The 14,945-nt window shown below is 42.3% G+C and overlaps 1 protein-coding gene and 1 long non-coding RNA gene across 2 annotated transcripts in view; one reads left to right on the plus strand and one right to left on the minus strand.

Moving 5' to 3' along the window:
• ADAMTS18 (ADAM metallopeptidase with thrombospondin type 1 motif 18) overlaps positions 1–11,021 on the plus strand; it is a 161,103-nt gene extending 150,082 nt beyond the window's left edge. Inside the window, exons 21-22 of the mRNA XM_073796769.1 lie at positions 1,121–1,268; positions 8,293–11,021. Coding sequence (XP_073652870.1) covers positions 1,121–1,268; positions 8,293–8,408 — 264 coding nt within the window. The 3' untranslated portion in view covers positions 8,409–11,021. The remainder of the gene's footprint in view (positions 1–1,120; positions 1,269–8,292) is intronic.
• Positions 1–14,945, minus strand: part of LOC109550797 (uncharacterized) — an 84,688-nt gene that overhangs the window by 9,805 nt on the left and 59,938 nt on the right. Inside the window, exons 2-6 of the long non-coding RNA XR_012328267.1 lie at positions 11,947–12,131; positions 5,075–5,163; positions 2,168–2,833; positions 1,132–1,256; positions 313–379 (exon numbers count right to left, since the gene is read on the minus strand). This is a non-coding gene — a long non-coding RNA (uncharacterized lncRNA). The remainder of the gene's footprint in view (positions 1–312; positions 380–1,131; positions 1,257–2,167; positions 2,834–5,074; positions 5,164–11,946; positions 12,132–14,945) is intronic.

A 14,945-nucleotide genomic window follows, 5' to 3' on the forward strand; every position in this document is an offset into this window, starting at 1 on the left:
TAACAGAGTGGGAGGGGCATTAAAAGGTACAAACTACTGTATATATAATAAATAAGCTACAATGACATGTTTTACAGCACAGGGGTTATAACCAATATTTTATAATAACTATAAACGGAATATAATCTATAAAAATTTTGAATCACTCTGTTGTACACCTGAGAGTAATACAATATTGTAAATCAAATAAAAATATTTACTGTCTTGCTCTTTACAAAAAAAATTTGCCAACTTCTGGTTTAAATGATTTGATAACACTAATACAGCTATATTTGAATTTGGGGCTAAATCCAAAACTCATACTCTTTTTACCTCAACGTATCTTTTCCTCTCAAATGCCAATCCATATAGTGATGCTTGTCCAAGATGAAGTCCGCACCTGTCCACAATAAAATAAGAAAAATAATAAGCATAATTTCGTGAATTTTTTAAAAGCAAAATACATATAAAAATTTATTTAAAGGGCTATCTTTTCCCCTGATAATATTTTCTTGTTTTCCAGGCACAAATATCTTTATATGTGTGCCTGGAAAAATATAACTTGACACTCCTTATTAGTCTTTTTTTTTTTTTTAAACTTCAGTTGGACAGTGAAATAATTGACTTCTAGGAAGCACCATATCCACCAAGCTAACTCAGAATTCGGCTGGGCACAGAGGGCATAATTCCAAAGCTGTCTCGGAGACTTATTTCTTTTGCTGTCCGAGTTTTGAACTATCCCCCCCACTATCGTATCTGCAGAGATTGCCTGGAATTCTTTAAATACTGTGATGAATTGCCTAGATGTGTCTCTCTTTGTTTCTGCATTCTTACAGCAGCTTCTGTATTTCTGGAAGCTCTCTTCTTTATGAGTCACTTAACTGGGAGACACACATTCTTGGGGGAGATAGACAGCATTTGCTTAAGAGCCTTCTAATCAGATCCCATGGCTCCCACATGTTAGAAGAGACTCAGTGTACCACGAGCACATTGTGCCTGGCTCTGGACAGTCCCTGTTTTATGGACAGGCATCTTGGCGATGTCATGAAGCATGGGGATTCCTTTTATTTGATGTCACTGACATCAGACAGGACACCATCCCGACTGTTCCTGACTCCTTCCTCTTTTCCCTTTTCTGCAGTGCACGGTGACCTGTGGAGGAGGGGTCCAGACCCGATCAGTCCACTGTGTTCAGCAGGGCCAGCCTTCCTCAAGTTGTCTGCTCCGGCAGAAACCTCCGGTGCTACGAGCCTGTAATACAAACTTCTGCCCAGCTCCTGAAAAGAGAGGTAAAGGACCCCGCGTGCCAGTCAGTTTTACTGCTATTTGGAATATTTTTCAAAAGCCTACCGTATTTGATTGCGTAGCTTATGCATTGCACAACGCTAGGGGGCGCCATTCACAGCCAAATCTATGTGGAGAGCACTCCTGAGAGGTGTACAAGGCACAAATCCAGGAAAGTTCCTGCTTAAAGTGATCTTGTTTGCATGGGTATGCAAGAACATTTAATTCTACAATTAATGGCTTTTTAGCCATTCATTTTTACTTTGAAAGGACGAAATGGTAATGTTGCAAGTCCCTTTTCTTAAACTAAATTTAAATTGAAAAAAGTAACCACCATGTGCCAGAGCCATAAAAAAGAATGAAATAATGCCATTTGCAGCAACCTGGATGGGCCTAGAGCTCATCATAAGTCAGACAGAGGAAGAGAAGTATCATATGATATCACTTATATGTGGAATCTAAAAAAAAAATGATACAAATGAACTTATTTACGAAACAGAAACAGTCTCACAGACTTCAAAAACAAACTTACGGTTACCAAAGGGGAAACGTGGGGAGGGAGGGATAAATTAGGAGTTTGGGATTAACATATACACGCTACTATATATAAAAGAGATAACCAATAAGGACATACTGTATAGCACAGGGACCTCTACTCAATATTCTGTAATATCCTATATGGGAAAAGAATCTAAAAAAGAATGGATATATGTATAACTGAATCACTTTGCTGTACACCTGAAACTGACACAACATAGTAAATCAACTATACTGCAAGATCAAATAAAAATTACATTTAAAAAAAGAAAGAAAAAAAAAGTTGAACAAAGTAACCACCATATGCCAGAGATAATGCTGCCACCAGAATGCAAGAGTGAACAAGAATTGCCCTCTAGGAACTTACGTACGTGGGCCTCTCACTGCTGTGGCCTCTCCCGTTGCGGAGCACAGGCTCCGGACGCGCAGGCTCAGCGGCCATGGCTCACGGGCCCAGCCGCTCTGCGACATGTTAGATCTTCCCGGACCGGGGCACCAACCCATGTCCCCTGCATCGGCAGGCTGACTCTCAACCACTGCGCCACCAGGGAAGCCCTAGGAACTTACATTTTAATTGAGGCGACAGATAAATTACAATTGCAGTGAATATGCATTATCCTAGCACTACACCTTGAATGGTTTTTTTTTGGTTCAAGTTAGGTCAAATGAAGTACAGTGAGTGCTGATGGAAAAATGGGAAATTCACTTGTCTGAGTGAACCATACTCTTCTTCACTAGTCCATCTTATTTTAAAGTAATCTGACAAACACCAGGAAATATTTCTTCAGCCTAATCAGATTTCCTTGTGCCCAAGAATCATTTTCCATCGTGTACCTGCTGAGTTTTCACTTTATCCAATCTCTTACCCCAGGTTTTCCAAGTTGTGGTGAATCAGGTTCAGGCCTGTTTCTCACTTCCTCTTTCACTGTCCATACCACTTCCCATCTCTAAATTGATGTTGTTGTTTATCTCCTTCTTACAGCCTTAGCTCCAGGCATCAATTTTCTCTCCTCTGCTCTTTCTCCTTTCTTATCTGGGGTTTGCACAAGATAAGAAAACAAATAACATAGCAGAGCCAGATCACCTCTAAGGCAATGCCAGAATCCTACAAACCTGCAGCCTTTCTCAGCATAAAGCTTACAGGGGAAGAAGCAAGTGGTCATATACTCCCAGACTGACGACCCCTTTCCTCACCATCGGTGATTTTTCACTTTCACCCTTTAGTCAGTTGGCCACAGACAAACCCACACATACAAAGGCTCAGTCTGGAAGGGCCACAAATAAAGGGCATGCCCCCTCAGTACTTTCAGAAAGGCCAAAGGCCAATCCTGAAAATAAGAGTACGTATTTCCTGGGCAGGACTGTGAGGTAGGGAGAGTCAAGAGGCATGCTAGGGGCAAGGCGGTGGGGAGGCTGTCGATGTTTATTATTTTGTGCACCCGTCACCACACATGGCACACAGTAGGTGCTCAACACGTGTTACATGAACAAATGCAGGAGTGTATAAATAAAGGACTGTGTGTTAAGTACTATGGTTTCCCCTTTACCGCTCTTCTAGGGATAAAAGAACATGGCAGGGTCTTGTTCCTAAGCCACAGGGAGCTCAGTGTCTCAAAAGAGGAGAAAGACACCACTGCAAATAAAACGGGGGGAACGTCCCTAGCGTTGTGACGGCGGTGAGCTCTAGCTGGTTTGCAGGGATGGTGCGAAGTGAAAAAGGAGGATGTGGGGAAAGGCTTCCTGGAAGAGGGACTTCTCTCCATGCCTCTTGACCGAGTCAGGTCTCCTTTTAGAAAGAGGAGTAAAATGAGAAGGCAAATATGAAGGACACAAGCCCAGGTGTTTCTTCCTGGCCAAAAACGTGGGCTATAGTCTTACTAAGTTGGAGATTTCCTCTCAGTTCTCCCATTGCCATCCCCAAGGTAAGGAGGGTGGCATGCACACGCTACTGCCCAGAAGTCTGCCTTCTTATGTTGCTGGCTGGATGCCCACTGGGGGAAGTGATTTGACTGTATTTTCGGCCCTGAGTTTTCAGGAACTGTGAGTGGGCAGTAAGCATTCCCATGGGGAATGAATGAAACAGAGGTTTCAGTTCTCTGAATCTTCTCTGAGACCCCTGCGGGGGGCTGCGTGCTCTGCTAGGCGCTGTGAGAGTTTCAGACATACAGTCTTGCCCTCAAGGAGCTGACAGTCAGGTGGAAGTTTTGAGGCATTGCAGTAACTCAAACTGGACCTCAGAGCAGATGTTTCTTCCATCCTGTCTTCCAGGACAGCCAAGCAGGTGTGACATCCCTCACACCCCCCGCCATGCTGGCAGCCCGTCTAGGGCATTCACCTCATACCATCATCACTGTGGGATGCTTTACCTGGATGTATTCATTGGATCTCCACTTTGGGGACCAACCCTATGACTTGGTATTACACATATTTTATGTGTAAGGCTTATTCAGAAAAGAGCAAAGCCCTGGGCTGTAACCACCAGACACTTGTCGGTCACACTGCCCTGTGACTGGTAACCGTCTGGAAGATGCCTGGACTGCAGACTAGTGAGATGAAGTTGGAGATGACTAGACACACAATACAAACAAGCTACTCCTCATGGAAGTCCTCACGTCTTCAAGTCGGGAGGGGGACGGGTGGGCAGCACTGTACAATGAAAGGAGCGAGGACTCTGAATTCATAAAAATGGATTTGATATAAAATAGACAGCTAGTGGGAAGCAGCCGCATAGCACAGGGAGATCAGCTCGGTGCTTTGTGACCAGTTAGAAGGGTGGGATAGGGAAGGTGGGAGGGAGGGAGACGCAAGAGGGAAGAGATACGGGGATATATATATATGTATAGCTGATTCACTTTGTTATACAGCAGAAACTAACACACCATTGTAAAGCAATTATACTCCAATAAAGATGTTAAAAAGAAAAAAAAAGTTTAAAAAATGAATAAATAATGTTGGTGAATTTAAAATAAGAATCTGGATTATTAAAGTTACAAATCTTTGGTCTTTATACCTTTAATAAAACATGCATCTATTAATAATGGGGAAAAAATGGATTTGAGTCCACATTGTGCCACTTACTGTGTGGACATGGCCAAGGTTTTAAACTTTCTGAACTATTTATAAAATGGACTATTTATAAAACTATTTATAAAAATAGTTTTTTATAAACTTTTTAAAACTATTTATAAAACTATTTATAAAAAGCATTTAAGGTAATGTTTACCTTAAAAGGTTACTGAGAGTTAAATAAGGTAATTCAGTTCTTAATACTTACCTATTTAGTGCTTACTGGGAACCAGGAACTGTTCTGATGTCTGACTGTAGATAGAGCAGGGAACAAAATGGGCAGTTTCACCTTCATACCTGGAAACAGACAACAAACCAACCAATTAATGTACAATGTTATATGGCAAAGTAGCAGAGAATAAAACTGAAGAAGGGTGTATGACAAGAGAATAGTTGGGGTTGAAGAGGTGGTGGGAAAACCAGTTTAGATAGAATAGTCAGGCAAGGCCACTTTGATGATGCGATATTTAAACAGAGACCTGAAGACAACCTAGAGGAAGGTGAGCTATGTATGCATCTAGGAGAGTGTTCCTGGCAGAGGGAACAGCAAATGCGAAGGCCCTGAGGCAGGAATATGTAAATCTGATCAAGGCAGGACAGCAAGACACCTGGAGCAGGATGAATACAGTGAAGGGGGGTTAAGCCATGAGCTCAAAGTGGTCCTGGAGGCCCTGTAAGTTATTATAAGGACCTCAGATAAAAGTCTGAGTTCGAGGGAAGGCAACAGAGAACTTAGAGGAGAGGTGCAGGAGGATCTGACTTGGAGATCATTGGCACTTATACTGAGATGAGGGCAGGGGACCTAGAACAGAACGAGGACTTGTCTGCTCTGCAGAAGGCAGCTCCAACAGTCCAGCGAGGGGACGACTTCCCACTGGGGCAGTCGCAGGTGTGGGGGTGGCTGGATGCTGACTGTATTTTGAAGATGAAGCCAAAAATATTTGTCAGTTGTCTGCATGTAAGATGTGAAGCTCACTCTAGAGTCATCCTTAATAGTGTAAATAAAATACCTGACTCATAATAGAAGCTCGAATAACAAGCTACTAGCAATGATCATGATAACTATAACCCAACACGGCACTTACACTGATAGCATAGTGAGACCCTCACGTCTGCTTCGGGACTTACGTTTAGCTTATAGCACAAGCTGCAGCTACCTGTCAAAATTCCATTCTTATCTCGAGAGGGGTAAGTGACGATAAGCAGTGCAGTTAGGACCATGCTTTTAGTGGTCTGTTTTTATCCTCCAGTATCTCCACTGCATCAAGAAGATAATCTCTACAATCTAAATAGAAACTGATCCAGACATACATTCTGATTGATTAGGGTGCATGCTAATGGGGTATAAGACACTGTACAAGTGTATATTAAAAAATAATTGAGGGGCTTCCCTGGTGGCGCAGTGGTTGAGAGTCCGCCTGCCGGTGCAGGGGACGCGGGTTCATGCCCCGGTCCAGGAAGATCCCACATGCCGAGGAGCGGCTGGGCCCGTGAGCCATGGCCGCGGAGCCTGCGCGTCCTGAGTCTGTGCTCCGCAACGGGAGAGGCCACAACAGTGAGAAGCCCGCAAAAAAAAGAAAAAAAATTGAACTTGAAGATGTATAAATAGACACATAGGCAAAGTATTCGTGTCATGTCTAGCTTCTATCTCTAACAATACATCCTAAACCAGTCTCCTGGTGCCCTACCTCCACTCCTATAGAGGTCCCCATGTCAGTAAACGTGATCCCATTCTTCTAGATGCTCAGGTCAAAATCCTAGAGTCATTCTTGATTCTTCTTTTTCTCTCATACCCTTTACCAACCTTTCAGTAAATCCGTTAGACTCTACCTCCAAAATATACCCAGGACTTATTGGAAAGACAATAACAACTCCATTTCATCCTCACACCCAAGCTGACAGTATAGTCTCAGTTGGTTGTTTCAGCCATGAGAGGTACAGGGAATTTATTTTTTCAACAAATACTTTTTGAGTAGCTACTCAGAAGACACTAGATGTTGGGAACAAAGCAGTGAAAAGAAGTAGATAAAATCTCTGCTTAAGGATCTTGTACTCTAGAGAGGACCCAGATAGTAAACATAATATGATAAATACCAGTAAATCCAGTGTAGAAAAATAAAGCAAGGGAGGGCATAGGGATTCCTTCCTGGGAGGCCAAGGGGCTTGCTGTTTTTATAGGGTGGTCAGAGAAGGCCTTACTGATCGCTGACCTCTGAGCAAAGACTTAAGGGAAATGAAGGAGAAGTGTCTCAGGTGTCTTAGGGGAACCAGATCCTAGGGCCTCCTCGTCAGTCATTGTAAGGACCATACCTTTCACTCTGAGTGGATGGGATCCAGTGGCAGAGTTAGGGGCAGGGACATGACATGAATGGATTTCTGTGTTAAAAGGATCACTGGAGCTACTATGAGACAGGGGTGAAGTGTGTGTGTATAAAAGGGAGTTTTAGGCAGAGGAACCAAGTCTTAAGGAAGGGAAGAAGGAACTGTAGGCAGTTCTGAATCGCAGGAGGACAGGATAAAAATTGGGAGCAGCAGGAAAAACAGAAGAGCGGCAACCTTTCATGACATGTCTAAAGGCACACAGGGGAGCCACTGAAGGACGAATTCGGAACATGATTGGGTGCCTGTGGGCAGAGTGTGGTTTTGGGTGAGTTGAGGGTGACTTAAGGCTTTCATAGAGAAAAAAATTCCAGCTCTGAATGAGAGTATAGGGTAGACCCTAAATATTTCTGAAGTCAAAGATCCTTGAGAATCCAGTAGAATGACTGAACCCTAACTCCTAAAACACGCATTTATGTTTACAGAAAGAGAAATTTACATACAACTTCCGGTGCCTTCTGTATCTCCTGAGGCCCTTTTGGGTAAAACCCTTTGATGCCCAGTGTTCTGCTTCCAATAGGTAATCACGTCTGTTATCTTAAAGAACTAAAGAAGTTTGAAAAGATTGGTGCTGACTTAAATTCACTTATTTGCAAATTGGCCATGAGATTTTATTTAAACCTACACAGAATGTGGCAGAAATAAAAAATCTCAGTCTTCACCCCAGACCTTCTGAAGCAGAACTAGTGGTTTAACACCCTCAGGGTATCCCTAATGCGCTGTTCTAGGGTACGGTCCCTTGGAGGCAGAACGGTAGCCCCCGGGTTATTTGGGAGGATCTGACATTAACCTCAGGCTGGATATGACTTTTTTCAAACACCCACTTCCCCCCCCACCCAACCTGTTTACATTTTGTTAATGGTTATGGGTCCCTTTAGGTGTCCTAATCCTGCTTTCCCCACTCTCCCACCAAAGTCCTAATGTATAATGTAAGAACCACTCAGGGCACAAGGCAAGTCGACCCCAAGTCTTTGTTCTCTAGGCCCTGACCTTAAGAAAAAGGCTAAGAACCTATCCTAACGTGCTGAATGTGTTCTCTCCCCTTAGAGGATCCATCCTGTGTAGATTTCTTCGGCTGGTGTCATCTTGTGCCTCAGCATGGTGTCTGCAACCACAAATTTTATGGCAAACAGTGCTGCAAGTCATGCACAAGGAAGAGCTGATCTTGACACCCTTCCAGCCTGGAAGGGCCAGGGTCTCCAGAGAGACCAGCCACATTCCCATCGAAAGCTGAACACTGCAAACCACGTGTGAGCTGACCGCAGTGTTGGAGGGGCCCGCTCTCAAGTACTGACAGGCTCCTTTTTCAGTTCCCCAATGCACATGGTACTCAGAAGCACTTGAAAATGGGAAGCGATGACAAATCTGATTTACAAAAACGTAAAACAGAAAGAGAACAGCTTTGATTTGCACTGTTACACGCAAGAAGTGAAAACTTACAATGAGATAGAACAAATTGTGACCAAGTGAGACTCTTGTTAACTTTGGGACAGACCCCCCCTGTGAACCTCAGAGGGTTCCATGACCAAGACGTCAGTTGTGAAAAGGCCCTTTAAGACTTCAAGTCAAAGACTGAGACTTGGAGCAATCAAATGTGGACGGAACACACTGCCTAACTTCCTTGGAGCTCACAGTTTGACGCAACTGTGGACACCCTAGACCAGAAGTTATACAAACACCAGATGGTGCTCGTGACTGTGCTTGCTGCTGGACTAGCAAGCTTCATGTCCTGTTTATTTGGGGGGGGTGTGTGTGTGTGTGTGTGTGTGTGTGTGTGTTGTTTTTTTATTATTTTGTTTAAAGTATATTCTACTTATAGACAGTCTCCGAGACTAAAATTCACAACTTGAAAAGGAATATTCTGAAAACAGGGCAACGTGAACTAGTTAAGATCGCCACTTAATTGAAATTCACACTCTGAAAAAAAGGAGAGAAAAAAAAACCCCACAAAACACTGTTGCCCTACACACTCTATGAACCTCATAATTTTTGGTGCTAGTCGAACAAGTACTCAGGAGCCTCAAGTCTGCTCTTTGGGAATCACAATTGTTGAGATGTTCATTTCTGGTAAAAATCTAAGAGGAGCTAAACAGCAAAACAGCCCTGTTTTGAAGGAGAGGAAAACATCATTTATAATGCTCCCTACATATTATCAGGGATGCTTGGAAAATTAAAGGCCGCTTGTGGTTTTTTTCCCCTACCAACTGACATGTTTAAATTTGCCCTAGGATTTAGTTAACAAGAAAAAAGTCACAGTAGCAATAGAAAAATCCATCTGTCTTCTTGCTATGTGAATATTAATAAGTCATTATATGCCAAGACCCTTCAACGAATGTTTTATAATCTTTCAGGTCATAGTTTCAGTGTTCAGAAACCAGCTGTTGGTAGGCACTAATGAGCTTAAAATTGCGCTCAACTGGAAAAATACCACAGTATTTTGCCAAAACCAAAGTAACTTACGAGACTGTGTCCTTCTGTAATTTTTTGAGATGTGGTTATTAAGGGCATATTTATATAATTCTTCTCTATTCCTCAGTGTCTTTGATGAATGTAACCCAATTTTACTGCTTTAAAAAGTCTCAATTCAAACAGGGATTTGCCAGCTCAGCACAACCAACGAGACAGCGGTTTGTTAAATTTAGAGCATCCTTTGTTCCATTCTAATTAGAATCATGCATTCTCAGATCTCAGAGAAATGATGATTAGAATATTCTCTCAATCTCCTTGGCTTGGCCCAGAATAACGGCCATTTTATCATAAAAAAATATATATATATCGTGCTACGTCACCACCCCCTTGCCCTCTGAAAACTTGCAAGTTGTTTCTTTATATAATTATCATTTTATTATTTTATGGAGAATTAATTTATTAATTAATAGCCTATTCTTATGTGTTCTCACTTGCTTCGCTAAGTGATATTAATTCTGAGGAAAAATGTTGAATAAATAAACATGGGTTATAGAGAAAAGTCAAAATATATGTGTAATATTTAATTATTTTATAAGTTTTATAATAAAGTGTTCTGTTTCTTTGTCTTTGAAACTTGTTAAGTTCTTGAATAAATTAGTGAGAAGCCAGTGATTACCAAGGTGATATAAGTGTACAAATGTTGATTAAGAATCTCAGAGTAATTTCTCAAAAAGTTGAGAAAAGGTTTGGGGTAAGATATTCATTAATCATTTTTTTTTGTTTGTGTATGAGAAAATTACAAACCGTCAAATGCTGGGATGAAATACATGACATTTACCATCTTGTGGAGATACTGAATTATTTTTTTTCTACTCTTAATAGTCATGTAATCATTTATTTATGGAAGTCATCCAAGTTAGATAAGCCATAAATGTAGTTGCATCTCTTTTTTTTTTTTCTGCTTGAAAATCTTTTTGCAGAAAGAAAGAGAGGGAAGGGAAAGGAGGGGGGAAAGAAAAAAAAACTAAGTAATAAATTGAAAAGCAAATTGTTCTCAGGTTTTTGAAATTTTGAATATTCAGACCAGAGAAAAATAAAACTATCTGGGCAAAGTAAGTCCAAATGACCTGAATAAACAGTATTTTTTTCCTACATGTGTGAGATATATATATATATATATATATATATACACACACACACACACACATATATATGTATAAAACTTATGCATACTATTTTTAAAATATATTTAAGAGGATTTTTAAGTGAATTATTGCTATTTGGCAGACATAACAAAAATTATGGTTAATAATGAAAAATGGAATAGATGGCAGATAAGTTACCTTTCTACTACCTTGTGTTAATAAAATATTATTAATAAAAGCAACCATATGTTATCTTATTTAATCCTCACAACAGCCTAGTTAGGTAGATACTATTATCTTCCCTTTGCAGATGGGGACTCTGAGATTCACAGAGATCACATATTTGGCCCAAGGGCACATGGTCATTGAGTGATGGGTCAGGACTCAAATCCAGGTCTGTCAGACTTAAAAGGTTATTATTTTGTCACTGTGCTGCATCACCCTGGGAAAGATTTTTAAAAAGAGACAGAGAAAGAAAAAGAGAAGTCCATCTAGGCCTTAGAGTTTTGTTATGGCCCCTGAGACACACGTGAAGAGGGTTCGACAATAAATGATTTAACAGTGAAGAATTATGGGGAGAGCTGGGATGACTTAAGGTGGGGCATTGGAGATGGGAGGCAATACATTCCCACTTAGCCTGTCTTTTCAATAAAGGATGCTTAAAGACTTGTTGGGACTTCCCTGGCGGTCCAGTGGTTAAGACTCCGCGCTTCTACTGCAGGGGGCGCAGGTTCAAACCCTGGTGGGGGAACTAAGATCCCGCATGCCGTGCGGAACGGCCATAAAAAGATACCTAAAGACTTGTTGCATAAGTCTTTATTCTTTAATAACTGTTTCCCTCTGGGATGGTAGTGTTTCCTGGGCAACAGGACCTCAGTGTCGGGAGCCTGCAATGCCAAGTCCATGAGGATGGAGAGAGAGAGTGAGGAACAGTGCTCTTGGCATAGATTCTGTATGCCAACTGTGGGGAAGGACGCTGTCACAGCAGCGTGCATGCTGCAAGAGATAGTTTATGGAATTAACTGCATAGAACCCGTTACTGCAAAACGTGATATATCGATAGAAAAGGCCACTTACTTATGTCCTATACAGGTTTATTTTGGAAACTAAAAATTTGTTTGCAGATTCCATGTATCGTCTGCCTTACCTTATCTTTCCCATAAGATCTTAAGTCCTCAACTCCTCTGTGGTCGCCACTGATGCTGAGGCTCTGAACACCTCATCAATCACCCCTGTATCTGGGTGATTTTTACCTTCGTCCTCCGGAAGGTACCACGGGAAGAAGTGATTCTTGAACTGCTGTCATTCATTTACTATAAATCTTGAGTTTCCCTGTAAGCACAAAACACTTCTACTAAATGTGTTATTTAAATTTATCTATTTAATTAAAAGTGATGTGATCTAAAGAAAATACTGTTTAAAAAGTAAACTTTTTATAACTCCTGTAAATGGAAAATTTATATTATTTCCCATAAATGAAGACAAAGAAAAGCCCACTGAATAGTATTAACATTTAAATTTATTTTAATGAAAAATAAAATATAGTCACTATGACTGGCTCACAGAATTCATATCTAAGAAAAATTTCTCCCTGAGAATAAGTGACTGTTCCTAGTTCCTCAGGAATATTCAATTTAGCATCATTAAGCTTAAGATAAAGTGCTGTGTCAATAAGATTATTTTGGTCTTGAATCCCACCTCATATTTGTACATAGAAAAGGCAGATTATATCCATTTAACTGTGCCTATGCTGATAGAATTAGACATTGAGAATCATACTTGACTTCTGTTCAACAAATTTTTGTGCACAAAGAAGACATGAGGAGAAATATCCAGAAAGTATTTTTCTAAATGTATCCAGTTAGTTGTTAGTTTCTGCAAAACAATGGCAAACTGCCTTACCCAGCGCACACAACGGGCATCCCCTTTTGAACACTATGAAGGGATACTTGCAAAGTATTTCTAAGTGTTTTCCTAAACTCTGTTTCATAAGGGACACAGCTGAGTTCATAACCAGGTCATTCAATTAAAAAAAAATTTATACAATCGTTGGTTGGTAAAATGGACAAATGATGTTCATGGATTGTTCCCAGCACGCTAACTGGGATGAGAAAGAGGCACCAAGGTCTAGGGAAAGGAAATCCTGTAGGCCATCTCTCCCCAACCCCCGTTTCCTTATTCCCCTCTTCTCTTCTTCCTTCCATCGCCTTGGCCTCCTGATTTAGGCTGCCTCTGCCTCATACAGGTTAGGACATCACCTGACATTACCTGCTGTTGCACCAGAACGTCCATAGGCCAGTTGGAAAGCACTACTCTAAAGGAACACTTGGTACGCCCGAATCCTCCATCCCCGAGGCTAACAGACTTAACTAAAACTGATGTGCAGTACGAAGAGTAGCCCTTTCTCTGTGTTAACAATCAGAGCCCTGGAGGAAATGGCCTTTCAAGGTGAACCAGGGCCAGGAGCTGTTCCTGCCAGAGACAAGGCCCAGACCTGTTTCTCTCTCTGACTTCTCCTCTCTCTTCTTTCATGTGGCCGGAACACAGGAAGGATGGGGCAGCCCCCCACTTCGCAGAAGGTCTACACAGTCTACCATTCTTGCAGATTTCTGTCTCATATACCAAGGGGCATAGTATCTCCCATTTCTTGGAAAGAGGGTCCTCTCTCCCCTGCCCCATCCCCTTTGAAAGCCAAGTTGTATCTAGAATAAGTCTCAGGACAATAATTTCTAAATCATGAGCTACATTACCATCACCTAAGGATATTTTACATAGAACTTCCCAGGCCTCATTCCAGAAATTTAATTAAGTAACCTGGGGGCAAGACCTGGGCATTTATATTTTAAAAGGCATTCAGGTTGGACTTCCCTGGTGATGCAGTGGTTAAGAATCTGCCTGCCAATACAGGGTATACGGGTTTGAGACCTGGTCCGGGAAAATCCCACATGCTGCGGAGCAACTAAGCCCGTGCAACACAACTACTGAGCCTGCGCTCTGGAGCCCACATGCCACAACTATTGAAGCCCGCACACCCAGAGCCCGTGCTCTGCAACAAGAGAAGCCACCGCAGTGAGAAGCCCGCACACCACAATGAAGAGTAGCCCCCGCTCGCTGCAACTAGAGAAAGCCCGCGTGCAGCAACAAAGACCCAACGCAGCCATAAATTAACTAATTAATATTTTGAAAAAGGCATTCAGGTTTGAGGAACAGCTAGGTTTGGAACCACTGGTCTGGGGCAAATAAGGAAGTGCCTTGGGTCTGTCTGCCTTATACAGGCAAGGGAGTCCCCGAGGTACCACGCCCTGCAGTGCAGCTCTGCAGTGGTCTGGGCCAAACTCAGCTGAGAATGAAGGGCCTTTGGCCTCTTCTCATTCTTTGCATGTATGTTTCACCTGGTAAACTCTTGTGATGGTAAATTGTGTGTCAAGAAAAGGATTTGCAGGCAGGGACCACCTGCTCACCTTTTTCTCTCTTCTCATGCCCAAACATGTCAGTAGCCTACAGAGGGGTTTGGCGGGCAGTGGAACAGTATTGAGGGAAATTAGCCATTTCTCTCAGTCAAGCACCCACATGCAACAGCTACTGTACTGTCGTTTATTTTCTTAAAAATGGTGGGGGAGGGAGGGCCTACCATAGAGAAGCCAGTGAAATCCCCATCGGAAAGTGTCTTTTGGCAAATCACTCCCAGCGCTCTTGTGTGTGTGTGAAGAAACACACAGTGCATGAAAACAGTTGTACTCCTGAGATCCAGAGTCAAGGCAGAATGAAGGCTTCCGTCCTATTTTCTGCCCGGTCATTAGGTGCCAAGAGGTGAATCAATCATTTTTAGGAATTAGGGCAACTGTCCCTTCCTTACAAACTGCAAAAAATGCAATGGCTGACTCGACTGAGTGAAAATGGTAACTTCAGCTTTTGTCCAACAGAAGACAAAAGAAACAACATCTTTTTTTTTTTTTGCGGTACGCGGGCCTCTCACTGTCGTGGCCTCTCCCGTTGCGAAGCACAGGCTCCGGACGCGCAGGCTCAGCGGCCATGGCTCACGGGCCCAGCAGCTCCACGGCATGTGGAATCTTCCCGGACCGGGGCACCAACCCGTGTCCCCTGCATCGGCAGGCGGACTCTCAACCACTGCGCCACCAGGGAAGC

The sequence above is a fragment of the Tursiops truncatus genome, chromosome 19 (genome assembly GCF_011762595.2).
Source record: "Tursiops truncatus isolate mTurTru1 chromosome 19, mTurTru1.mat.Y, whole genome shotgun sequence".
Classification (NCBI taxonomy): Eukaryota; Metazoa; Chordata; class Mammalia; order Artiodactyla; family Delphinidae; genus Tursiops; species Tursiops truncatus.